The following is a 25,273-nucleotide window of genomic DNA, read 5'->3' as shown; positions in this document are numbered from 1 at the left end:
ATCACAGCAAAGCGTCTTGAGTATTAAGATTCAGCTAGTCTTTATTCATTATCCATCATTTCTTCATCCAACAAATATTTCTGGATACCTGCTACGTGCCAGGCACTGTTCTAGGCTCAGAAGCAACAGTGAAAAAAACAGACATGGCCCCTGCCTTCATGGAATCTGTCTATTCAGAAACGGGTGAGGGAGCCCACAATATTTATTAGCCACAACTAGCTATAGCATTTCAAATAGCTGTATAATTCCGAATTGCGAGGAGCTTTGGGAGGGAAAAGGATGGAAGGCCATGTGGAAGGTAGTTTTAAGTAGATAGCATTTATTTTAGGCTCACTAAGGGCAAGCACTTTCTATGTCCCATAGCAATCACCAGAACAATACTGCAGATTAAATACTACTGGGGGTCTTATTTCACAGATGTGATCACCAAGCCTACATTAAGTAGAAATAGATATCATTAATAATGTATACATATACATAGGATTTTCCCAGGGGCCTTCAAAACTAAAACTGGGGCCGTCCTGGGCGAACGTGGACAAGGTGTCATTCTCCTCAGTAACTTGGCTAAGGTCACACTTCAGGGAGTGGTGGGGTGAATACTGACTCCAGCTCTAGTTTGACCCCGAAGCTCACGTACATAGTGACCACCCCGCGGGTGCCCTCGGATGTGCACAGTCCATGGAGAAACGGAGATGAGCAGGAGAGGCTGAAGGCAGGTCGGCGAGGAGGCTGGGGTCCAGGAAGAGATGGGAGTTGAGATGATCAGAAACTGACAACCATCAGTAACCGTTTGGATTTGAAGGGAAAAGGGGGGCAGAAGTGGGTTGATTCCAGGGTTTTGGCTCAGGAGTGGGGTGGAAGCGATCCGGGTAGAAAAGGGTGATTCAGATTGGCTCTAGTGGGTATGCCATCCAGGTAGAAATGCTAGGACACGGTTGGAGAAGAATCTCGGAAGTAGGGAATCCCCTTGGCTTAGCTTGTCAGAGCCCAGAGAAGAGTTAGAGGTTAATGGCTCAGGATCAGTCAGGAAATCTGGTTGCAAGCAACAGACATTGACTCAGATCAGCAAAGAGGGGGACTTTTTAATGAGGGTGTCAGGAGGCTCATAGAACCAAGTCAGAATACGGTGAGAAATAGGGTAGGCTGAGTGGCAGGAATCAACTACCTCTGGTGGGGATGCCACTGCCACCACTGCCCCAGGCCTTGGCTGTCACGCTGCTGAGGCTGCCTCCACCGCCACTGAATAATGGACACCACTGTTACTGTTGCCACGTTGTAAATAAAATGCTCTCCCCGTGCATTTGTATCAGTTGCTGAAGATTCCAATCCCGGGCGTCTGATTAGCTGAACCCAAGTCACATGGCTCACGGCCACGTGCCAGGGGTGAAGAAAGCAAGTGTGTGGCTTTTGAGGTTTTCATAGTGGGAGCGAGTGCCCTGCTTCCTAAGCAAGATTTACACGTGGGTGACTTCCCATGTACAGAAAGGATGTTCAGAAGTCAAAGAACCAAAGCGAATGGATGCTAATAAAATGCCTAATACCGCTTCTGCAGCCGCCGTGTGCACCCATGCTGTCGTGTAGGGGATGTTCAAAGAAAAATCCTGCCAGGTACAGAGTCGTCCGAAAGTGGCTCCCAAAAGTTCTCGCGGGGTTGCCTGGGCACCGAGCCAGCTGGGTCATCGAGGAGGAGTGCCTCCTTCTTAGCTCCCCTGAGACCAGGGGTCCTTTCCTGCGCAGGAGAGGCTGTACCTTCCCCAGTGTCCCCAAAAGCAGGTGCAGTCCCCAGACAACGGTGAACCACAGGCAACCTCAATCCCTTCTGCCTGGTGCCCAGTTTGTCGCTTCCCTTCATTGATGAGGCTGCTTTCACATGCTCGCCCACAAGAAGGGACAGTGATAGGTGCGGGGTCCTTCCCCCAGAACACAATCGCTTACACTGAGAGCCCAGTAAATCATTGTGCCCTCACTCATTCCTGTGGGGTAGCAGTAGGATGGGGGGGACCTGTGCATTTTCTTCTCTCCCTGACCCTCGACTTGAACTTTACTCCCTACACGGTAAATCTTGGCCCAACCTGTTCTATGAGATGTCTTTGAGTTTTTCCTGAGCCCGATGAGTGAGGACCCCAAAGGGACCACCTTACCCTAACAATGCTTTGCCAAGGTCCTAGAAACCCCCTGTCCTCCCTGCCCTAATTACCATATCTGCCCTATCTTCCTACCTGTCGATGCTATCTTCTTTGTGCTGCAACCTTTGGCACCCTAAACCCTTTCTAGAGGAAAAGCTTTCAAGAACTTCCCATCCACACCAAAGTTTCAGGGACTCAGTTAACTCCTCATGCGTGTATCTGGGGAACACAATCCTCAACAACTTCAAATAAGTACCCACGGTGGCTTGGTGGCACCTATAGAGAAAAAAATATAAGTAGATTTGGTGGGGGCAGGGGAGGGAACGTCCCATATGCCCTTAAATGAAGTCCTGGAGCCCCTGCCTGTGGTAAGGCTGGTTCTAGAAGTCCTTCCCTGTCCTCCTTCCCTGCACTACCAGGCTGGGTGGTCCTAGAAGCCTGGACCCAGGCCACAGACCAGAGGGCTCAGGCCCAGTTGAAACAAGACAGATGTCTCCAGCACCCACTTGGCTGCCTCCTTGGGCACATCAGCCAGGACTCCAGTGCCAGGATGGACATGTCCTTCCTCCCTCCCCGTTAGACTGGGAGCTCCCGAGAGCAGGGGCCTTACTGGCATCCTCCCCGTAGTATCTGTAATGCCCAGCAGGCTGCCCTGTGTGGAGCAGGTCCCCGACAAAGTCACATGTCACCATTCAGAGGGAGGCAGTGTCTGGGGTTTATCCTTGGGTGGGGGAAGGCTCTCTGAATTTTCAGGAAGAGGGCCCACAGATTCCCAAGAGATCCCCAGTAATAGCTCCTACCCTACTCAGTCTCTGCAAATGTTGACCCACCCAGGCTGCCTCTAGGCCCTCGAGTGCCTTTGTGTAAATTATAAAAAGGTGCCTCCCACTTAGATTTGTCTATTTATTAAACTGGGAAATTGTTTTACTAAATATACAAATCTAGGCTGTGATGTGAACGGTGACCCCTAGGGTTGTAAAGTGCACAACCTGTGCACCTCTGCTAAACAGCCCTGGACGCCACTCCCTCCTCCACCGCTCCCTCCTCAGTAGAAATAAAGTAGTGGGCCTGCCCTCAGGTGCCAGGATCCTGTCTGCACATCATGCTCCCTGGTTCCCTCTAAGAGCCCAGTCTGATCTGGGGACAGTCTTTGATGACACTGTAGTACACAGGGGTGGCCTCCTGGGGAGAGAGCTTGGGCCGGGCCAGCTGGCACTGAAATAGTCCCCGGAAGGCCTCCTGGAAGCGCTGGGACATAAGGGCGTAGATGACGGGGTTGACCACGCTGTTCAGGTAGATGCAAAGCCGGCAGAAGAGAAGGAAGCCAAGGTTGAGGTAGGGCGGGCTCAGGAAGGAATTCACCACCACCAGGGTGCGGTAGGGCAGCCACAGCAGAGCAAAAACCACCACCACCACAGCCAGCATCTTGGTGACCTGCCAGGTAGGACAGGAAAAAAAGGGACACGTGGGTGCCAAGGGAGAATCCCAAGTTCCAGGCCTCTCCGCAGGGTTGCAAGAGGAGAAAGCCCAAAGAACAACCGGGCCTTTGCCAAACTGTGTCTTCATGCCTCGCCCCCCACCTCCCCACCACTTCAATTCCATTCCCAGCTGGGAAACTGCTGTGCACCCCTGCAGGCCCCGCTCGAGTCCTTTTTGCTGGGGAGCCACCACCCCAATCCACCCCCAAAGCCCTTGGATGGGCCAACATCTTCACTGGCAGCAGATTCATGAATCCACTGCTGTCATCACAGGTGAGGATTAGAGGAGTGAACCCAGGTAAGGAACACAGAATAGTGCCGGGAAGGCGATAAATGCCCTGTGGCTGACTGCTGCTGTGGACATAGCCTCTGTTCCTTCCGGTACAAGTGCATGGGGTTCAGAGCCAGGCACAGCTGGGCTTAAGCTAGCTTCTCAGAGCCCAGGAATGTAGTCCCCATAAGCGACCTCTCCAACGAGACCTGGCCCTGACTAAATCAGTAGACTTCAGGGCTGTGATAGTACCCAGGAACCCAAAATCTCAGGAACTCCCTAGACAGTCTCGGCTCCTGGTTTTACCAGATTCAGATTTAATTCTACTCCATTTCAGGTTCATTTAGGTGATACACACTGGATGCCCGTGTGTGTGGGCTTTGGAGCCAGGCTGCCCGGGTTCAAATCTTGGTTCTAGCACTTACCAGTTCTGTACCCAGGGACTGCCCCTCTGTGGCTCAGTTTCCTCGTCTGTCAAACAGTCTATACACCTTGGAGTTGTTACCAAAAACTCAATAGGCTAAGTTGTGTGAAGTGCCTGGCACATAGCAAGTCCCCAATAATTGGGGATGTATATAGTAATAATATAGTTATTATTATCAGCAATAGTATTCCCCACCCTGTTCTCCTAGACATTCTGCTTTCATGGGAGGCACCTTCCCTCTTGCTGTCGTAGGTGGCATTCTGCAAGGGCTCTCTTGGGCATCCAAGAATGCTCAGTCCTTAAAGCCCACTGTCAAAAAAGACATTCATGTGCCAACAACAGGGTAATAACAGGTACCCTATATTGAACACTTACTAGGTGCCAGATTTGGAACATTCACTACTATAATTCTAATAATTTTACAGGGTTGAAAATCAAGGCTTAGAGAAGTTCAGTGACTTACCCAAGGCCACGCGGCAAGATGTTAACAAAGCTGGGGGCCAGAAAGAACCCACCCAGGTCTGGAGTACTATTTGTACCAGCAAAAGTTTCATCTAAAGCATAGGCCAGCGGGGAGCTTGAGCCCAGCCCTTTCAGGCTGAGCAGGAAAGTAGTAAATGGAGAAGTAGATGAGTGGGGGGAGGGAAGGAGGGGCGTCTGTCTGGAGCCTCAGGTCATGATGGGTCTACAGCCAGAGCTAAAGGTCCACACCAGTTTAGCCTGTGTCCTGCCCCCCTTTCCTCTAAAGACCACCGTGTTTGAGGTGGCTGTAAGAGCCCCCCACAGTGCACCCATCCCGGGGGGTGGGGGGGAGGCAGGGAGAGGACATGGATGGTCCTCCAGGGCTCAGGAGTGACTCAGCAGGGTGAGGTAGCCTTCCCCCTCCTCCTCAAGCCGAGGGTGTGGGCGGAAGGCTGAGGATTAAGACGAGTTGGGCTTGGGAGCCCTCCTCCCACCTGCAGTCCTTGAATACCCTTGGGAGGCCACACTGCTGGAGTATGGGTGGAGGACATAAGGAGCCTGGACACTTGGGTTCTCACCTCAGGTGCCTCCAGGTGTCATCTCACTCCCTTGTCCCCTCTGAGCCTGTTTCCTTATCTATAGCAATGGGTGTTAAGCCTCCCAAACAAGGGGTAATTTCAGGAATGATCACAGAACCAGGCACACAGCAGGTGCTCCATAAGTGCTGGGTCTCTGCTGACCTCACCCCAATCCATCCCCATCTGGTCTGTCTGGCTCCCCGAGGCCATCCAGGCGGCTCTGGTGTTAGCTGTGGCGTGGACTCGGGAAAGTCACTTCCCCTGTCTGAGTCTCCGTCTCCCCATCATCAGGAGAATACCACCGTGGGGGCCAGCCACTGGTTGTGCACGTTGAATAATAGCCAGCACTGATTGAACATTTGCTTTGTGATGTGGCTTCAAATGGGCTCCAGGCTTCACATGGTTCATCCCATTTCTCGGGACACCCCAATGGGGTCGGCGCTGTCATTACCCCATACGACAGAAGAGGAAAGTGAGGCTCAGAAAGGAAGAAGTGAGAGCTTCAAAAGCAAGCCTAGTAAGTGGCACGGCAGGGGTTTATACTTGAGGAATTTGACTCCAAAAGGGCCCAAGCTCCCATCCATTCCATCTGCTGGCTCAGTCCGAGGGTTTCCAGGAAGACGGAGGTCCCCACCTGCTTCCGGGAGTTGAGGGCGCCTTTCTTGCCCCTGCAGGAGAAGCGCTGGTGGCCCGCGGGGCTGCCCTGGTGCGCAGAGCCCCAGTGCCCCGGGTGCGCAGGAGGCAGCGGCCGCGCGAAGAGGACGCGCGCTATGAGCACGTAGAACACGGTGGCCAGGCCCAGGGGCAGCGCATAGAAGAGCGCGAAGTCCAGGAAGTACACGGGCAGGTAGAGAGAGCGCGACACGCGGTAGCCGCACTGCACCTGCACGCCGTCGGCGTACGCGGTCTCGCGTGTGTCCACCAGGAAGAGCCAGAGCACGCAGTAGGCGCTGGTGCCCAGCCACACCAAAGCCGCGATGCGCTTGGCCCGCGCCACGGGGCACAGAGTTTGGGCGCGCAGCGGGTGGTAGATGGCGAGGTAGCGCTCCACCGTGAACGCGGCGATGGAGCCCGTGGACGTGTTGATGCCCACGTACTGCAGGTAGGTGATGCCCAGGCAGCCTGCGTGGCCGAAGACCCAAACGCGGGCGGACGCCGCCTCGGCGACGGTGGGCACTCCGGCCGCCAGGAGCACCAGCAGGTCCGCCGCGGCCAGGCTCACCAAGTAACAGTTGGTGGGCGTGACCATGTGACGGCCCCGGAGTACCACCAGGACCACCATGGCGTTGCCGGCCACACCCATGGCGCACACGAGAGGCACCAGGGTCAAGGTCACCGCTTGTACAGCCGGCGGAGGCTGGGGCAAGGCGCCCAGGCTCGACGCGTTCGCGCGCTCAGGGTGCTCGGTGTGGTCCTCCATGCGCGCGGGTCCGCCCTGCACCCCGAAGGCAGTGGCGAGTTGGGGGGATCACCCCGGCTGCAACGGTGCCCTCCGGCGATCTGGAGACGCTCTCCTAGCGGCAAGTTAGGGGTCCGGCAGCTGTCTCCGGCCCAACAGGTTTCTCAGCTCCGTGCAGGGTCTCACTGTCGCCGCTCAGGAAGCTGAGGACTCCGAGGAATCAGGAGCAGGAACGTGGAGCTAGGCGCGTGCCGCTCAGTTTCCAAGACGACTTTTAAGCCTGAACTGGCGCGATCTTCCCCGGGGTGAGGTTTGCTGCAGGGGCGCTTCGCAGACTAGCGTGGCGCTCCAGGAGGGCACTGGGCGCCCAGACGCCGCCTCCCACAGGACCGACTGCGGCAGCCCTCTCGGGTTCGCGGGTCTCAGGACTCCGATCTGGAGTGTCCCGTCAACGAGGCGCGGTGTGTGGTGTTGGGTCTCCGCCTCGCTGGACTTTCTCTTGGCTCGGCTTTCCGCCACCACCCCGCGTCGGCTCTCTCCACGGATACCGCTGGGCTGATGCTGGTTGACCGAGCTCAGCACCCGTTCTTTCCCACCGGCTCCTGGCACCGCACCCCGGACACTTGGGGTCTGGGAGATGCAAGGTGCGGTGGGGGGTGGGGGGGAGGAAGGATGCTTTAAGCACCCTGCTCCCGCGCCTTTGTCCTGGGCTTTCGCTCCCTCCCCTCTTTCTCTCCTCTACAGGGCAGCTCCACTGGGCACTGGGGGAGGAGTCGGCCACCCATTGGTTTCTGGACTCAACCCAGAAATCCTATCTTGTTCCGCCGCAGAAACCTCAGCCCTGCTATTGACAAACGGCCAGAGGAGGCCCAGACCTGGGGGGAAGGGAAGGTATCTGCCCATCTAGACCTGGGTTGATCCCCTCTCCTCCTAAACTGGTTACTTTTCACTTTCTCCTGCTACCCTTTCCTAGTCTTTCTTCTTCTTTTTTTAATGTTGTTTTTAAAATTTATTTTTGAAGGAGAGAGACAGAGCATGAGCGAGGGAGGAACAGAGAGAGAAGGAGACACAGAATCCGAAGCAGGCTCCAGGCTCTGAGCTGTCAGCACAGAGGCCCCAAGTGGGGCTTGAACCCACGAACTGTGAGAGCATGACCTGAGCCGAAGCTGGACGCTTAACCGACTGAGCCACCCAGGCGTCCCCCTAGTCTTCCTTTCTTCCCCCCAGCAGAAGATCTGGAAATTCTTGGCGGGTGTGCCCCACCCTCACAAGGATCTCTCCCGTCTCTAAGACTGTGCCACTCACAAGGCACAAACCAGTTAGGAATCCTTAGCTCTGTGTCCGCTGCAGAAAAGGCTCGTAATGGTAGTTGAATGAAAGAAAGAACTTGTTTCTTCCTGAAGGTGGAACCCACTAAGCTTCATGAAAGGGCTGCTTTCCAGGGAGTCTAGCTCGGTGCCCGCACAGAGCAGATGCCGTGGGATTGTCTGCTGCTTCCAACCCATCGGTTATGCTCTTTAAAAATGATTTCTTCATCTGGGAGGCTTACATGAGTGACAGAGGAAAAAAATCCATGCCAAGTGCTTAGCTGTGGCTCGACTGGGGCAGGGGGTGAATATATTAAGTGATGACAGTTATGTTAACATGTATCCTCCCCCCTGCCTTATGTATGACCCCGAACTCTCAGTCTACCGATCTGATAAATGGACAAGAAATGAATGATGGGGAGCTTGGCAGGACAGTATCTTGGGAGCACCAGCAAGACGTCCCCCACTGTCAGTCTTTATAAGGAATGATGCCAGGGTATATGAAGCTCCTACAACTGCCTGGTGATGCTCTGTGTGCTTTACGCATATTAATTCATTCTATAATCACAATATCCTATTGGGACGTTATTATTAGATCCCCACTTTGCAGACAAACTGAGGCTTAGAGAGGTTAAATGACTAACATAGGTTAGTAACGGGGGGAGGGGGAGGAGGGTCGCTGCTAGCATTTTAGCCCAGTGGTTTGGCTGTAGAATCTCCATTCTTATCCCTCCCCACCCCCCATCCCCCCCAAACACACACACACTCCACCTCTCGGCACTATACTCGTCTCTGGGATCTTCAGCAGTAACAATAGCAAAGCGTCCTACTCAGGGTCAAACGTGGTGCTGTGTGTCTTATATTCATTATCTTTATTTCCCACACTGGCTACGCAGGCATTATTAGTCCCATTTTATAGATGAGGACGTTGAGGTCCAGAGAGGAATGGTCTCCAATGTGATGCAGGCGGGGGCCAAGCAGGAAGCAGGACCCCACTCCCCTTGTCCCCACCCCAACCCCAGCGGTCCCTTACCCAGCTCTTTCCAGGGTACCAAGTGCCAGTGAAGCCCAGGGTTCCTCCTTCCCAGTCCAGAGAGTGGCAGTCCTCCCTGGCTGCGGTCCAGAGCAATCCTTTTAGCCCTATTAAATGCAAGTGGTTCCTTGGGCTTCTTGCCCTCTAAGTCTGCCAGCTCAGTTCTCTCTCCTGCCTAACTGAGCTGTTCAGTTGCTGGCAGCAAAGGGCAGTACCTGACAATGAACTAAGTACATCTCAAGCGGAACTCTTCATTTTCCCGCGCCCTACCTTGTCCATCTCCAGTCCTCTTCATCTTAGTAAAGGCATCTTAGTGATGGCGCCAGTCACTGAAACCAAATATTCAGGAATTATTTCTCTCTCTCCCTCACTGCTGACATCCAATACGTAAGCAAATCCCTCGATTCTACCTCCAAAACACCCCTCACATTGATCCACCTTTCACCATCACGTCCTCTTCCAGCACTTTCCTCCGTCTCTAACCTCTTGGTGGGACAACTGCCATTGTGGACCCATCCCAATTCCCATAGTGGACCTCCACTACGTTCTTGCCCCTCGCTCTACAGCCTCGTCATACAGAATCAAGTGATCTCTCAAAAATGTAAGCCATTCCCCTGCTTACACCCTTCAACGGCATCCTTTTGCACTTAAAATGAGCCCAAACTCCTTCTGTGAGCCCTAGAGTGCCCTGCGCGAAGCGACACCTCCCCACCTCTCCCTCTTACTCAGCCAGAGCCTCTATATTTCTATCCGGCTTATCAGGTGTGATGGTTGAACAGTGTCCCCCCAAAGGTCATGTCTACCCAGCACCCCAGAACGTGCCCTTATTTGGCAATCGGGTCTTTGCACATATAATTAGTTAAGATGAGGTCATCCTGGACCAGGGTGGTCCTAAATCCAATGTACGAGGTCTTCTTCTGGCACTACAGCTACAAGCCAAGGAAGTAGCTAGGAGAGCCAAGGAAAGATTCTTCCCTTGACCCTTCAGAGGGAGCATGGCCTCATTGACACCTAGACTGCAGACTTCCAGCCTCCAAAAACTGTGAGAGAATAAGCTTCTGTTACTTTAAGCCCCTCAGTCTGTGCTGATTTCTGACCGCAGCCGTGGAAAGCACCTTCCTGCCTTGGAGCCTCTGTACTTTGTACACGATTTCCTCAGCACAGTGCCCAGCCCAGATGCCCCCAGTCGTGGGCATGTGGTTCCTAGGGTGGGAGCGAAGGTCATGCCAACCGATGGGGAAATAGAGGCTCCATTCACTCAGTCATTCAACAAATATTGCTATGGGCCTAGACACATTGTAGAGGTGTTTTGTTTTTTGTTTTTAGAAATAAGCTTTTAAAGTTTACTTATTTATGTGGGGATGGGGAGGGGCAGAGAAAGAAGGAGAGAGAGAATCCCAAGCAGGTTCTGTGCTGTCAGTGTGGAGCCCGAAAAGCAGGGCTCCATCTCACAAACTGTGAGATCATGACCCGAGTTGAGACCAAAAGTCAGACACTTAGCCAACTGAGCCACCCAGGGGCCCCCCATTGTAGAGGTCTTTCATAATGATCCAGATTGTTTGTCATTGCTTCCATGAGAGGTAGGGTTTATGTTCCCTTCCCTCGGATCTAGGTGGACTTGGGACTTCTTCAACAGATAGGGCATGACGTAAGCAGTGCTATGTGACTTTGAGAATAGGTCATAAAAAGCCACCGGCTTCCGCTTGATTCTCCTGAAACACTTGTTCCATGGATGCTTGCTCTTGGGATGCTCCTTCTCAGAACCCAGATGCTACGAGAGGTCCAAGCCACAGAAGCAGCCACCTATAGGTACTTTGGTCAACAGTCCAGATGGGACATCCCAGCTCAGACTTCAGACATGTCAGTGAAGCCCCCAGATTCCAGCCTCCGGCCCTTTGAGTCACTCCAGCTGAGGCCCAAGACATCACGGAGCGAAGACGAGCCATCCCCACTGTCCTGTTCAGATTCTTAACCCAATCCACGAGCATTATTACATGGGTTGTTGGTTTATGCCACTAAGTTCAGGGTGGTTGCTACATCGCAATAGATAGTAGCAGGACTCGTATGAATCGGGCTATCACCAATTTTCAGGAAGTAAAGACTATCGCCATGGGAAGGGAAACCCATTCAATAACTGAACACATGTTCACTGGTTTTGAGTTAGGGACTGATCTGGGTCACTGGGATGAATGGTCAGCTCTGGGAATTAGGCAGAGTGGGCACGACCGCTCCCATTTTGCAGATGGGGAAACTGAGGTGAAGTGGTGAAGCGAGACACAGAATGCGAAGCAGGCTCCAGGCTCCGAGCTGTCAGCACAGAGCCCGACGCGGGGCTCGGACCCACGAACCGTGAGATCATGACCGGAGCCGAAGTCAGATGCTTAACCGACTGAGCCACCCAGGCGCCCCACCGTAAGAGTTTTGAAGCTATTATGGCAATGTGTGTTGGAGAGCCATGTCTATTCTGCAGTGAGGCTTGGGTACAGGATTCAGGGAATGCGTCCCCAAGAAAGTGACATGTCAGCAGAGCCACTGGAATGGTCCTTCTGGCTCATCACCAACCCCATTCCAAACAATTAATGTAAGACACCAGTTTTCTTTTTCTCCCAGTACCCACACACAAAAAAATACATTTCATATAGCATCCCAGCACACACACACACACACACACACACACACACACACAGTGAAACAAGGTCTACAAAATTATGCTTATGCTTGCTATAGCAATGTATGCTGGTTTTTCCTAGTCTATTTCATTTTTTTTTTTTTTTTAAGAAATACTGGTTACAATCTGCTAACCTGGTTCCTGATCCACAGTTGGTGACCCACCATGTGAAAAACATCTCACCCAGTCTTGGTAATCCCAACCCTTCACCAGTGACTGGGCTGGAATGCACAAGTGGCTAATTCTAGTTAATGAGTCATGAATGGCTGCTGGTGGGGGGGCTTCTGGGAAGGTTGTAATCTTCTGTAACCAGTTCTAGAGGGAGGGGCAGGGAGAGAGGGAAAGAGACAGAGACGGAGAGAGACAGATCCTACAGACACGTGACCCTCAGTGCATGCCTCCTTAAATTTCATGCTCTACGCTGCTTTCTCACCTCCTGTGCTTCCCACCTTGGGTGAAAGAAATGGGGAGCACCCATCCACGCCAGTGTCAGGGAAGAGCTCCCAGACGAGGTCTGCTCCAAGCACCTACAGAGGAAGCAGGCTGGGTGACGTTGCCCCCAGGTGCCTGGGAACCCCCGTGGCCGCCGCCCGCGGGGCACGCGTTGGCCGTGTGCACGGGCGCCCTCTGCCGCCAGATGGTGGCAGTGCTGTGACCAAGAGGAAACCCTTTTCCTGTCTCGGTTTTCGCTGCCTGAGGAAGCCCCCGCCTCAGGGCCCGGCGTGGGTCTGTGGTCCTGCAGCTTCCCAGACTGCTTCCACCACCTTGGCTTCCTTCAGACGGCGAGTGAAGAGACAGGGGCCCGAAGAGGCGATGGGGTGTCTCAAAATCACCCCATGAGAGCTGAGATTTGCACGTGTCTCTGGCTGACTCAAAATAACATTGCCATGTTACAGAGATTATCGCCATTTGTCCTTCCCTTTTTGCCCGGAGTAGCATCTGGAGAATGCAAGTGGATAGACAGCCTCCCCCCGCCGACAGTCCTTGCCAGCCGAATTGAGGAAAGCTTCTGCTCTTTGAAAGCCAGAGGGGTCCCCTGGCTTCCCCTGCTCCGCAGTAGGGGACTGGGTTTTCCAAGGGTGCCGCAGGGAGGTGTCCCACGTACTCTTTTGCAAGAGTCAAGAGGCAGGGTCCATTTCTTCACTCCCTCTGGTCTGGGATTCTTTTGGTAGAAGCGATGCTGGCCGATTCCAGCGCGGCTCCTAACTGGCCTGGCAGGTGCTGCTTCTGGCCCCCCAGAGCCCCAATTTTCCGGTAAGATGTTCAAGGATGCTCTGTCCAGGACACCTAAGGAGCCCCGTGGCCCCAGACAATGAGTGCAGAGGCCATTGGAAATGGCCCCAGCCCCTGTCCCCCTCCACCCGCACCCATGCAAGAAACCATAAGCGAGAGGGCAGTTAACCCACAGGACTTTGTGAGCTAATAATAGATCTTTGTTTTAGGTCCCTAGCTTTGGGGGTAGTTTGCTTCACAGCCGTAAATAACCAAGAACACCTACCCTACAACAAGGTGGGTGTTAATTGAAGAGATTAGAGGTCAGGGACTCTGTCTCCCAGTGTAGAGATATTTTGGTTTTCTTTTCCTTCCTCTTAATAATGGAGCCAGCAAGTGCCAGAGTGGGGATTGGAAGTCAACGCTCGAACTCATTTCCAGGGTCACGTGGGCATTTCCAGGTGGGCAGTGAGAGGGAGCAGCAGGGGACTTGAACTTCTCACCTGGAACCTTTCCCTCTTGGCTGCGCATCCCCAAAGCTGGGCCTGTGGCAGCCAGCAGAGGGCTTCTGATGTTGCCAAGTTTCCAACCCTGAGACCCCAGGGCTCCCCACTGCTGGGGTCAAGGGAAATTAGCACTCCCCCTTCCTCAACTCTCCTCTTTGAAGTTTGGATTCTTCCCTGGGTAGGAGAAAGGTCAACATTAGCATTTATGACTCGGGGAAAATCCCATAATCCTCTCTGAACCTCAGGTTTCTTATCTGTAAAATGGGCATAATGATGACCCCTTTGCCTGCCTCAGAGAGCTTTTGGTATAGAAGGGGGGCTCTGGAAGCCAGACTACCTGTATTTAAATTCTGTCTCTGCAGCTTACTAGCTGTGTGACTTTGTGCAAAACACCGAACCTTTCTGAATGTGGTTTCTCCACCTCTAAAAGAAGGATAAGAATAATACCATCTATCTCATATACTTTTGTGAGGTTTAAATAAGGTTATGTACACCAAGCTTTTCACAGAGTTTGGGGCACATCTAACGGCATGTTAGAGCCCGCCCACGCCGACTCGCGAGAGCGGATTGTGGGCATCTCTGTGCACGCTCCCAGCACATCATAAGCACCCAACAGACTCTAGCTATTATTATCTGTACCGCTCTAATTTTTGTAAGGACGAGGATTCACGGATTAGTTGTGCAATTTAAAAAAAAAAAAAACATGTGGGTGAGCCACTGCCTAAATAAGCCACGAGGCAGCTTTGTGGGAACGGAGCTGCGGTGAGGCAGGGTGTCGCGTGAGGCCAACGATGGCCCTCGGTGATGAGCACAACTCCCGTTGGGGAGTGGGTGGCAAAATGGCAAGAGTGGGGCTCAGCTAACCCGGGTTGGTGACTCACAGCGCACGCTGGCTGTTTAAGTCCAAACACTTGCCTGGGGAACTCTTTCTCAACTGCTCTGTCCATTTCCCCTTTGGCCACAAATTTTGGTGCAATGCGGGCTGCCTCCAGGGCCTGACCATTCCCTGCTGCAAGCCCCAAATCTTCAGGAAAAGGAGCTGAGACCAGAGGGGGCGGCGCAGTCCCACCTCCAGATACCTGGTCGTTGAACTGATTTTTACCGAGTGCTTACTCTGCACCAGGCACTGCGTTAGGAACTGGAAATACCGTGGAGGACCAGACACATCGTACGGTGTTTACACTCTTGCGGGGCGACATGAAACACACGGCAAGGAACAAACAAGGAAGTAGCTAAATCTCTAAATGGATACGTAAGATAGTAAAGAATATCGATGAGGGTATTTATGGAGAAGAGGAAACAATTTGATATGATAGATCAGGGGTCAGCAAACCTTTTAGTTAAAGAGCCAGATAGTACGTATTTCCGACTTTGTGAGCCACGCAGTCCCCATCTCGACTGCTCAAATCTGCCATCAGAGCAGAAGCAGCCAGAGACAGTACTCAAACTAATGGGTGTGGCAATGTTCCAATAAAATTCTGGTCACAAAACAAGGCAGCAGGCCAGAATTGGCTCACAGATGAGCAAGCGCCCACTCCTGTGATGGAGTGAAACTGGCTGGGATAAGGCAATATTAGGTAGAGTGGTCAGGGAGGGCTTTCCCGAGGAGGTGACGTTTGAGCCAATCCCCAAAGGATGCAAAGAAACGGTCCATGCCAAGACGTGAAGGAAGCGTGTTCCAGGATTTGGGAACAGCAAGGGCATTGCCCTGAGGTGCAAGCCAGCCTGGTGTGTCTGAGGAGCTGAAGTCCAGGCAGCCGGGGGGCAGAGGGAGGGAGGGAGAGGCTGGCTTGAGCAGGGCTTTGTGACCCAGGGCACATCAATTTCCTGGCAGGAAAGGGTCGGTGGTCTCAAAGGGAGAAACTAAAGAGAGTTTGAGGAAGGTACAGAGGCGGGGACTTGGTAAAGGGAAGAAGGATGGCGAGGCCTTCAGAAACCAGCAACCCTGGAAGCTGTGCCCCTTCAGAACCCAGGGGGATCTCTAGCCACCGACGAGGGGCCCCCCCAGCCAGACAGGAGCTGTGGCTGCTGGTAATGGAATGCCGTCCCTGCCAAACAGCCCAGAGGGCTGCAGGAATGAATACCCTGACATCTCTCTCCTCTCTCCCTCTGGATGGCCTGCCAGTGACTCCCACTGGCTGAGCCCGACTAGAAGTCAGAGGCCAAGGGAGCCGGGGTGATGCAATTCACGGAGTTTTGATTCCTGGGAAAGAGAAGGGCAGAGAATGACCTGGAGGGGAAAACAGGGAATAATACCAAGCCCACAGGGGAGGGAGCTGGGGGTTTACTAGAACCTGGATGGGGATACAGTTGCCAGATAAAATATGGATAACTCGGTTCAATTTGAATTTCAGATAAGCAGCAAATGCAGGCTTAGTACAAGTATGTTCAGTAGAAGAAAGTCCCAAGGACGTACTTACACTAAACCCGTATTTGTTATTTGTCTGAAATTCAAATGGACCCAGGTATCATGTATTTTTATTTGCTAAACGCTGGCAAGCCTGGTCGGGAAATCCCCAAAGGATTTTGAAACAAAGGAGTAACATAATCTAATTTAGGATTTAATAAATACTTCATTTAGAAAATCAAGAAAATGTTAGGCTGCTAAACCTCAGAAGATTCGGGGGACATATCAATAAGTTCCGGGAGCATTTGGGCACATCTCGCTAGGCAAAGTTTCCATCTGCCAGTGGGAGGCCCCTGATGCAGGTGAGAGCCTTCACTGATCCCCAGCTGGTCTGGAGGAACCTGGGGCTGTCTCTGCACTTCCTCGTGGGTCACTGTGCAGAATGCTTTACTGCTTCTCGAGGCCTTTTTACGCCCCAGTATCGAATTCCTCCCTTCCCACATTCCCCCGCCCCCCCTCCGTGGAAAGTAGGTCACATGGGTTATTATTATGCAGTCATTATGCAGGCATAGAAACTGAGGCTCAGAGAGGCGAAGCAATCCACCCAAGGTCACACAGCAAGGACCAAGGTCTGTGTGGCTCCCGCGCTGCTTCCCCTCTGCCTTACATGCCGGGCCGGGTGCCGGCAGGCCCGGGTGTCAGAAGCAGGAGGGGGTCTCCGGGGGCAGCTGCTGGCCTGGGCGCCTGTCGTATCTGCGCTGGAGCCGGGCGTGAAGGTGGCGGGCCCTCCTGGCCTCCTGGGCCGAGAAGAAGGAAGCGGCGACGGTGTGCCGCAGGCGCCGGGCGTAGGTCTCCAGCAGGACGGTGGCGCAGGCCGCCAGCTGCAGGGCGCCGGCAGCCAGGGGGGCGGCCGCGTGGGGGCGCCGGGCGGGCAGCAGCCGGCAGCCCTGGGAGGTGAGGCGGAGCTCCCACTGGAAGGACCTGTGAGCAGAGAGGAAGGGGCTCTCCGGAGGCGGCTGGTTGAAGAGAAAGGGGACGAAACCCAGGACCGTGTACGTGGCCTCGAAAGAGGAGAAAAAGGCCAAGTCAACAGACGCTCCAGCCATCCCCTGTCTCCCGCCACTCGTGCAGGCTTGTCCTCATCTGCAAAATGGGCGCAGAACTAAGGCAGCCTCCTGGGGGTGGAGGACGGCCTGATGAGATGGGGAGTCTGAGGCAGGCTTTTTGACAAACAAAAAGCACCGTACAAATGCTGTTTTCATTATTACTTTCTGAGCAGAATACTTTAAAGAAAACAAACGGGTGCTTTGGTCATTTACTCTTTGCTAAGCCCTTTAGTGAATATTTTAGACGTCTTTTTCATCAAATATGGGCAATCCTATGAGCTTGAGCCCAGAACGAGCCTTGCTGAAAAGATGGGAAACCTGGGGCGCCCGGGTGACTCAGACAGTTGGGCGTCCACTTCGGCTCAGGTCATGATCTCCGGGTTTGTGGGTTCGAGCCCCGCATCGGGCTCTGTGCTGAGGGCTCCTAGCCTGGAGCCTGCTTCGGATTCTGTGTCTCGCTCTCTCTCTCTGCCCCTCCCCCACTCGTGCTCTGTCTTTAAAAAATAAATAAACACTAAAAAAAAAAAAAAGACAAAAGATGGGAAATCTAAGGTCCCCTAGTGTTACATGTGGCCAGCCCGGGAATCAGTCCCAGCCAAGGGGAGTGCCAACACCCTGAGCCTATTCCTAAGCTCTACAATTCCCTTGGGGTATGTTGGAGCACAGCAGGGGGAGGCAGGGAGGTCAGAGGTTAACCATCTGACCTTTGGAGCCAGACTTCTTGGGTTGGATCCTGGTCTGCCCAGGGCCAACTTCTCGGCCAGGCACAGTGAGCTATCACATTTCGTCGGTTTGGGGATTCATCTCTCCCCCCACATTTTAACCTCTTTGAGATCAAGATGTGTCTTTCAAGCAATGGGATTTGTAACCCCATTCCACACTTGTGCCATTTCACGCTTTGTGAGAGGGCCAGAGGGTGCCAGCAAGAAAGCTTGCAGAGTGGGCGTCTGCAGCTTGGAGGAAAATGCTGGAAATGATAGCGGGGCATCACCAGCTCTCGAAGGCACAGAGGCCGGTAATATTGGGTGAAAACCCACAGACGCTGAGAACTCAAGCAGAGCCATTCAGAGGAGTCAGGCTTGAATGGAAGGACGTTTTAGGAAAACATCACAAAACGAATCCACCGTTTTTCTTTTTTTCCATACCTGAGAAAGATAAGATAAGTCTATGTGAAATGAGAAGTGAACTATTTTATATGAATACAATTAAAATTCTGAATGATAAGAGGCGCCTGAGTGGCTCAGTCGGTTAAGCATCCGACTCTTTTCAGCTCAGGTCATGATCTCATGGTTCTTGGGATCGAGCTTGGGATTCTGTCTCTCTCTGCCCCACCCCCACTCTCCCTCTCTCTCAAAATAAATAAGAAGTATATATTTTTTACTTCTAAATGATAAGAAGGCATTGCGTCTTGGTTTGATTGGCAGCATTTTCTTTCCTAATGACACATAAAAATGATCATGTGATTTGCAATCAATGACATCTTGGATTTGATGAAATGAGGTAAATCAGGTGCCACCCTCAGGACAATGCCTGATACATTTCTTTACTGTGACCCCCCCCTTCCCATATGAAACGCGTTTCACAGCACCTTCCAAGCACAGATTGTATTGTGATCAGAGAAAAATGTCATAAAAACAAAACCTTAACCTTATCCTTTACAATATACTCTCATAAATTTCTAGTCTATTTGATTTCATTAAAAAAAAAGTGGCCATAACCTCCCAAGTTGATTAAATTGATTTCATGCAGTTTGAGAAAGCACTTTCTTAGGATATAGTAAGTACTTACTAAATATTAGCCATTAATATTATTCACTCAGAGTCTGAACTTTGGTTTTATGCAGTGGAGTTTTGTGTGAGATCTCATCATTAAAAAAAAAAAAAAAAAGATTTTTGGCAAAAGATTGAAAACCACAAATCTTGATCGGATAATAAATATATCCAATGGAACACAGATGGTAAATATTTTATATGTCACTAGTAAAATGGTAACTATTTTAGATCATACACAGATCATACAGTCCTTGATTCAACTATCAACTTTGTTGAAAAGCCACAGCAAACACGTAAACAAATGGCATGGTTATGTTCCAATAAAACTTAATTTACAAAAACGGGAAGCCAGCAGAGTTTGGCCCGCGGGCCATAGTTGGCGGACTCCTGGCCTAGATCATTCAATATATACAGTCTGATATATACAGATGTCAGCTTTTAATGATAGCCGCTATTTATCAACCCCCTCCTGTGTGGCCTGGAGCGCCTGGGTACTTTTACAAACTACCACTTGTTAAGACTCACAATAACCTTGTGGGGTGAGGGGGACTGATCCACTTTGTACAAGTGAGGAAAAAGAGACTAAGACTTGCTGCCACGTAAGAAAAGAGTGACCTTGGGCATCGAATTAATTTTTTTTTTTAATTTTTTTTAACATTTTGTTTATTTTTGAGACACAGAGAGAGAGAGAGCATGAACAGGGGAGGGGCAGAGAAAGAGGGAGACACAGAATCCGAAGCAGCCTCCAGGCTCCGAGCTGTCAGCACAGAGCCCGATGCGGGGCTCGAACTCACGGACCGAGAGATCATGACCTGAGCCGAAGCCGGACGCTCAACCGACTGAGCCACCCAGGCGCCCCAAGCATCGAATTATTTTAAAGCCTCTGGGTATCTGTGTCCTCTCCTGTACTCGGGGTGAAAATAGAACCCAGCGCATCAGGCTGCGGTGGGACTTACAGGAGCCTGTGAATGCCCCAGGTTCCCGTAGCTTCTCCAAGGGCTGGGACTCGAAGGCAAATAAAATTCAGTTGCAGATCAAATGGTTAACACACCCTAGCCCTTCCGAGGGGGCTTCCTAGAGGACTCTAGTCCTCTCTTCCCATCACCCTACTTACATCATACTTGACCGTGAGCGTGGTGGGCACGGCAGGCAGTTTCTGCGCCCAGTCCACGGCTGCCTGAGCCAGGAGAAAGGCCACGTGGTCTGTAGCCACCATCACAGCTGTGGCCATCAGGGGCAGGGTGAGCAGTCCCAGCCTCAGGAGACAGCTCAGCAGCTCCCCCTGGGACAGCCTCGGCCGGGCGGCCCAGAGCAGCCAGGCTGGGGGGGAGGCCACCAGGTGTGTGGCCTGGGCCTCGGCCAGCCGCGAAGCCAGTTGTCGTGTGGCGTAGATATTGTCAAACCGCAGGTCCGTCAGGTAGCGGTGGAGGTACCAGCCGGAGTCCACGAGGAGGCCCAGCACAAAGAGCCCCGCGACCACCTGCTGGGTCCCCAGCACGGCCGCCCGGACCAGGGACTCCAGACCAGAGAAGTCCTCCAGCACCTGCTGAGTGACCCTGAGCATGTGAAGCAGGAATACAGAGCCGTTGCCCTGGGCCTGGAGGGTCAAGCCCCGGCCGCCTGCTCGGCCAGCGGGGCCCAGAGCCCCGGACGCTGTGTGCAGCCGGTGAGTGGTGTTGAGCAGGCTTTCCAGGGAGCCCTCTGTGACACATCTCAGCACCTGCCCGGCCGCGCCCACGTTGGCCAAGACGTTGGGCACCACGGCGACGGCCAGGGTGGCGGCGCTCCAGGACAGGAGCAGGCGGCGGCCCTGCTCCGTGCTCAGGGTGGGGACGCTGAGTGCAAACAGGCAGCGCGCGGGGGGCACCAAGCCCAGGACCAGGAAGACCAGGAGGCCGCAGACAGTGGCCACTGTGGCTGAGGGTCCCGGAGGGTAAAGCAGCGAGGACACGAGCCAGCGGTGCGTCAGACCCGCAGCAGCAACGGCCGGGCAACCGCACAGGAGGAGCTGGGTTAGCAGCTGGCCACAGCTGGTTGGGACAGGCTGAGAGAAGGCGACCCAGGCAGCCTGCAGTGGGACAAGGGCCTTGCGGAGCCCCAAGTGCCAGACCCTCCACCTGCACACAAGGAAATCGGGGGGACGTCTTTCAGGAGGACGAGGGGTTGGCTGTCTGCCCAAGGCCCCTGATCCACAAAACCCTTCGATTGCTCACAGGCTCCACCCCTTAGCCACAGGGCTCGGCACCCTTCCCCCGTGGCTACCCCTAAACCCCCACCACCCGCCCCGAACCAGTCAGAGCCTGCCCTAGGGCTATTCCCACTGGAGTTGTTGGGAGGCGCCCAGTTTCCGTGCAGTTTCTGGGGAGGTGAGGGGGAATGTCTGGGCTGCCTGTGTCCACCATTCCGGTTTGGCGAGGGTGCCCGGCCCCGGGGAATGAAAGAGCCGCAGAGAGAGAAGTGCAGAGGAGAGAGAATAAGAAAGAGGAAAAAAACATGGGGAGAGGGACATACTATTTTACTTGAATTCACAGTCTTGCTGGCCTGTTGTGTGATCCCTTCTCCACGGGCCTCAAGATCTCCTCTATAACGTGGAGGGGCAGGAGCGTGGATCCGTTGGCCACTCAGGAACTTTTCTACTCTGCTGTCCTTATACTTATTCATTCAAAACTATTCAGGGGCGCCTGGGTGGCTCAGTCGGTTAAGCGTCCGACTTCGGCTCAGGTCATGATCTCGCGGTCAGTGAGTTCGAGCCCCGCGTCGGGCTCTGTGCTGACAGCTCAGGGCCTGGAGCCTGCTTCGGATTCTGTGTCTCCTCCTCTCTCTGCCCCTCCCCCGCTCATGCTCTGTCTCTCTCTGTCTCTTAATAATAAATAAATGTTTTAAATTAAAAAAAAATATTCAGCAAGCAACTACTGTGTGCTCGCCATTGGAGAAACAGGAATGAATGAAACGGACAAGAGTCCCCGCCCTCATCCAGCCCACATTAAAGATGACGGCCGAGGTGTAGTCAAAAGAGGTTGGGTTCTGGGTACGTTCTGCTGGAAGAACCACTACAACTGGCCGTCTGATTGGCTGGGGGAGCGAAGAGGAGGAGGGAGTGGAGGATGACCATGGGGTTTGATGCCTGAGCGACTGCAACACCGAGGCGTCGTTTCCAGAGACGGGAAATAAATGAGATACGAAGTCGTTGATTTATAGATGACACTTGAAGCCAGGGGGCGGGAGCCGACTCCTCAGGACAGTGTGTTAAGCGGGGAGGACAGAGACTCAAGGACTGAGCCCTCGCACTCCAGGGTGAACAGGTTGGAGGCGAGAAGGAGGCCGAGAAGCCAAGGTGATGTGGTGTCTGGGAAGCCAAGCAAGTAAAATGTTCCAAGAAGAGGGGGGCGACCACATAGGTCAGGTGCTGCTGATGGGTCAACAAGGCCGAGGGCTGAGGAATGACCATTGGATTTCGCCATGTGGAGGAGGTCCCTGGAGACAGCCCAAAGGTAGCTTGGTGGCACCTTGGGCCAAAACCCAACTAGAGTGGGCCCAGGAGAGACTGGAAGGAGAAGAATGTGAGACCCGAGTCCCGACAACTCTTCTGACTCGTTTTTGCAATAAAGGGGCACAGAAATGGTGCCGTGGCCGATGGTGGGGACGGGACACGGATGGGAGAGACTCTAGCAGGTTTGCCAATCAAGAGGGGGCATGGACAAAGGGAGGCTCACAGGTGGGGGCAGGGGGGTATGATCGACAGCACAAAATCTGAGGGCGGGTCTCAGAAAAGAGCAGGGTGGTCATCCCATGTAGCACATGGGAAGGCAGAGGACACGGGCTCAGATGACCGTGAATGGACGGGCAAAGTGTGGGCACGTACATCTCAGTTCCTCCGACACGGAAAGGAGCAATGATTAAGGGCGTGGCCTCCAGACTGCCTGGGTCCAAATCCTCGCCTCACTACTCACGGTCCGTGTGACCTTGGTCAAGGTTTCTAATCCCTCCGGGCCTCAGTTTTCTCATTTGCATAAACAATGGGACTCATGTCTGTAAAATGGTGCCCTGAAGTAGGACCTCAGAGGGCCACTCTGTGTCTGGAACGTAGTAAGTACTGCATCGGCTGTGATCTGTCACTGGAGCTCCGTGCCACCGGGGCAGCGAGTGGCTCCTCGGTGTCCCTGATACGCCACAAGCGTCTAGAATGGTGTCTGCGTGCAGCGGGTGTCAGCTGTGGTGTGACTGCTTCTGTTTGCTCAGGGTAGCAGGAAAGCGAGGTCCGCACGGATGGAGAGCGTACCGGACGAGGCCGTGCAGGGCAGGCCTGAAGAAGAAGGAGAGGGTAGAAAATAGGGGGCCGGGAGGCTGGGAGGGTAGACGAACCCGGGAACTGCTACAAGCTGGGCAGTACCACGGACCCACTGGCAGTTAGAGAAGACGAATTGTGGCCTTTCTAGCCCCGGAGGGCATCTCAATTTAGGACTAAACCTCCTCCTACTGTGCAAGGAGCACCTGCTTGCTGTGCGTGCGTACTCCGAGCTGAGCGTGATGGCAAGCGCTGTGCGTGCGTTTTCTCGGTCAGTTCTTACAATGAGAGTCGTTATCACGACTCTCATTCACAGCTGGGGAAACCGAGGTCCGGAGGGGTGGAGATGTACCCGAAGTCACACGGCCAGGGAATGGCAGAGCTTGGGGCCGAAGCCCGCACCCGCCATGCCCGACTGCCGTTTTCTTGCCTGTGGTCCCAGAGTCCAGGGTCCCCAGACCTACCCGGTCCTGGCGAGGTGCTCAGCGGTTTTCATGCTTCCTGAATAGCTGTGGATCCGGGCGGGCGGGCTCAGGCAGCGATGGGCAGGTGGAGAGGAAGTGGGGGGAACTGCCTTCTCCAGAACTTAGGAGACCCTGGTGCTTCTGCTTTTTGGCCTGTAATTAAACCCTCCTGGTTACCTTGTCCCGCCCCGCCTGGGCCCACCTCCCGGAGGGCCGGGCAAGCTGCTTCCTCCTCTTCTGGCAGGCGGGAGTGGGTAGGAGGTGTGGGAGGAAAGAGCCTTTTCCAAGCGATGTCTGTAATCCTGATAGCAGGAAGGTGGAACTGCTCTCACTTCGCACAGGAAGAAACCGGGGCTCAGAGAAGCCACACCGCTCAGCAGTGGCAACAGCAGGACTTGAGCCCTGTTTGGCTTTGCCTTGCCCTCACCCTCCACAGCTGTGTGCCCCAAGAGGACCCGATCCCCAACTCTGCGTGGTGGGAACCCACCAGAGACACTGGCACCTTGGCTGAGACTCTTTTCCAAGCATAGTGGCTCTCCACTCAGCTGGTTCCCTCTCCAGCTGGCCTTCTGTCTTTAGCCTGACATGCACCTGGCTTCAAGTCACAGCTCTGTCCCTCCCTACCTGCGCGACCTTGAGCAGGTGACCTCATCTCTCTGGTTCAGTTGCCTCCTCTTAAGAGGGAGCAACAACAGTAACAGTTAACATTTACTGAGCACTTGCTAAGCATCAGGCTCCTCGATAGTTCTGTTTGAATCCCCTGAATCCTTATTTCCGACAACCCTTTTGGTAAGTTATCTCATTCTTCAGTTCAGAAAACGAGCCCCGAAGAATTAACTCCCTTAACCAAGCCACTCAGCCAGGAAGGGGTAGAGCCATGATCTATACCCAACGGTCCTGCTCCAGAGTCTACTGGTCAACCACTCTGCTCTACTGGTGTGGAGGGAAGGAATCACAAGACTCATGGTTACCTTCAGATGCACCTGAAACTACAAACAGTAGGCACTTAATAAGTGTGAGGTCTCTGTATACGTGCTCTGCTGTAGACATTGTCTGGCAGATACACTTCTGGGCTGTCCTGAGAGCCAGTCCTTGCCCGGAAGCAGACACTTCGCCCCCCAGCGTCTTTGTCCTCCATCACTGCCAGCAGGCTGCCTCCTCCAGGGAGGCCTCCCCTGCGCCCCCAGGCCTCCACCCCCACGGGATGGGCCAGTGAAGCCGTATTCCAGACTCCCCCACATTTTCCTTTATAAGGACACGTTGCCTCAGCCACTTGCTCAGGTCTGAAGGGGGCTGTTCTGTGGCCCGGATAGGGGAAGTGACATTCTCATAGTCACACAAATGAATGAGACACCTGTGGCCCTCGGAGGGCCTGACACCCTTCCCAGACCACGAGCCCCTCCAGGGACTCAGGCCGGGCACCAAACATGGAGCGCACAGAGCAGGCAGGGAGCAGGAAACACATGCACGTGTGGAGGCCGGCCAGCTAAGGGGCAGAGCAGAACACACGGAAACAGAAGTGAGCTGCCGCGTGTAGACCCTTTCGGAAAGGACAGCTTCTACCCTGCTCCGGTCCCGTGAACAAAGGCCCAACATGACCAGATTTCCCAATGTTTCCGAAGATGCCCGTCATTCCCATTTTGGGCGTAAGAGTCTCCAAGTTTTTCAAGCCAGCATTAAAAAAAGAAAAAGAAAAGACCGTTGTGCGGACCAACCTTAACAGGTCCGTGGGCCGAAGCCAGCAAGAGGGCTCTCGACTCACAACCTCTGCAGAAAGCCTCTGTGGGGCTGACGTAGGGAGCCGTCTGAGGGTCCCTCCGAACTGCAGGGGCCCC

The 25,273-nt window shown here is 53.6% G+C and overlaps 2 protein-coding genes across 2 annotated transcripts; both read right to left on the bottom strand.

Moving 5' to 3' along the window:
- Window positions 1-3,015: 3,015 nt before the first annotated feature.
- Window positions 3,016-6,759, bottom strand: LOC125936365 (thyrotropin-releasing hormone receptor-like). Its single transcript, XM_049650389.1, has 2 exons — window positions 5,974-6,759; window positions 3,016-3,560 (listed from the first exon to the last, which is right to left on the bottom strand). Exons 1-2 carry the CDS (start codon window positions 6,757-6,759, stop codon window positions 3,246-3,248), a joined length of 1,101 nt encoding a protein of 366 aa, XP_049506346.1. The 3' UTR covers window positions 3,016-3,245.
- Window positions 6,760-16,066: 9,307 nt separating this feature from the next.
- On the bottom strand, window positions 16,067-23,383 carry OCSTAMP (osteoclast stimulatory transmembrane protein). The gene is given in 4 exon segments (XM_049650388.1): window positions 16,067-16,872; window positions 19,804-20,888; window positions 22,969-22,992; window positions 23,377-23,383. Coding segments are annotated over 4 exon segments (1,920 nt in total). The 3' UTR covers window positions 16,067-16,068.
- Between the last annotated feature and the right edge of the window lie 1,890 nt (window positions 23,384-25,273).

Source organism: Panthera uncia (assembly GCF_023721935.1).
Source record: "Panthera uncia isolate 11264 chromosome A3 unlocalized genomic scaffold, Puncia_PCG_1.0 HiC_scaffold_11, whole genome shotgun sequence".
In the NCBI taxonomy this organism is placed as follows: Eukaryota; Metazoa; Chordata; class Mammalia; order Carnivora; family Felidae; genus Panthera; species Panthera uncia.
This window is presented reverse-complemented; position numbering and strand designations above follow the sequence as displayed.

Bases quoted from the DNA above. Each gene is read 5' to 3' on its own strand.
- LOC125936365 (XM_049650389.1), bottom strand. From the start codon at position 6,759: ATGGAGGACCACACCGAGCACCCTGAGCGCGCGAACGCGTCGAGCCTG. The intron at 3,561-5,973 runs GTGGGGACCTCC...CCTACCTGGCAG, and splicing joins CCCTCAACTCCCGGAAGCAG to GTCACCAAGATGCTGGCTGT.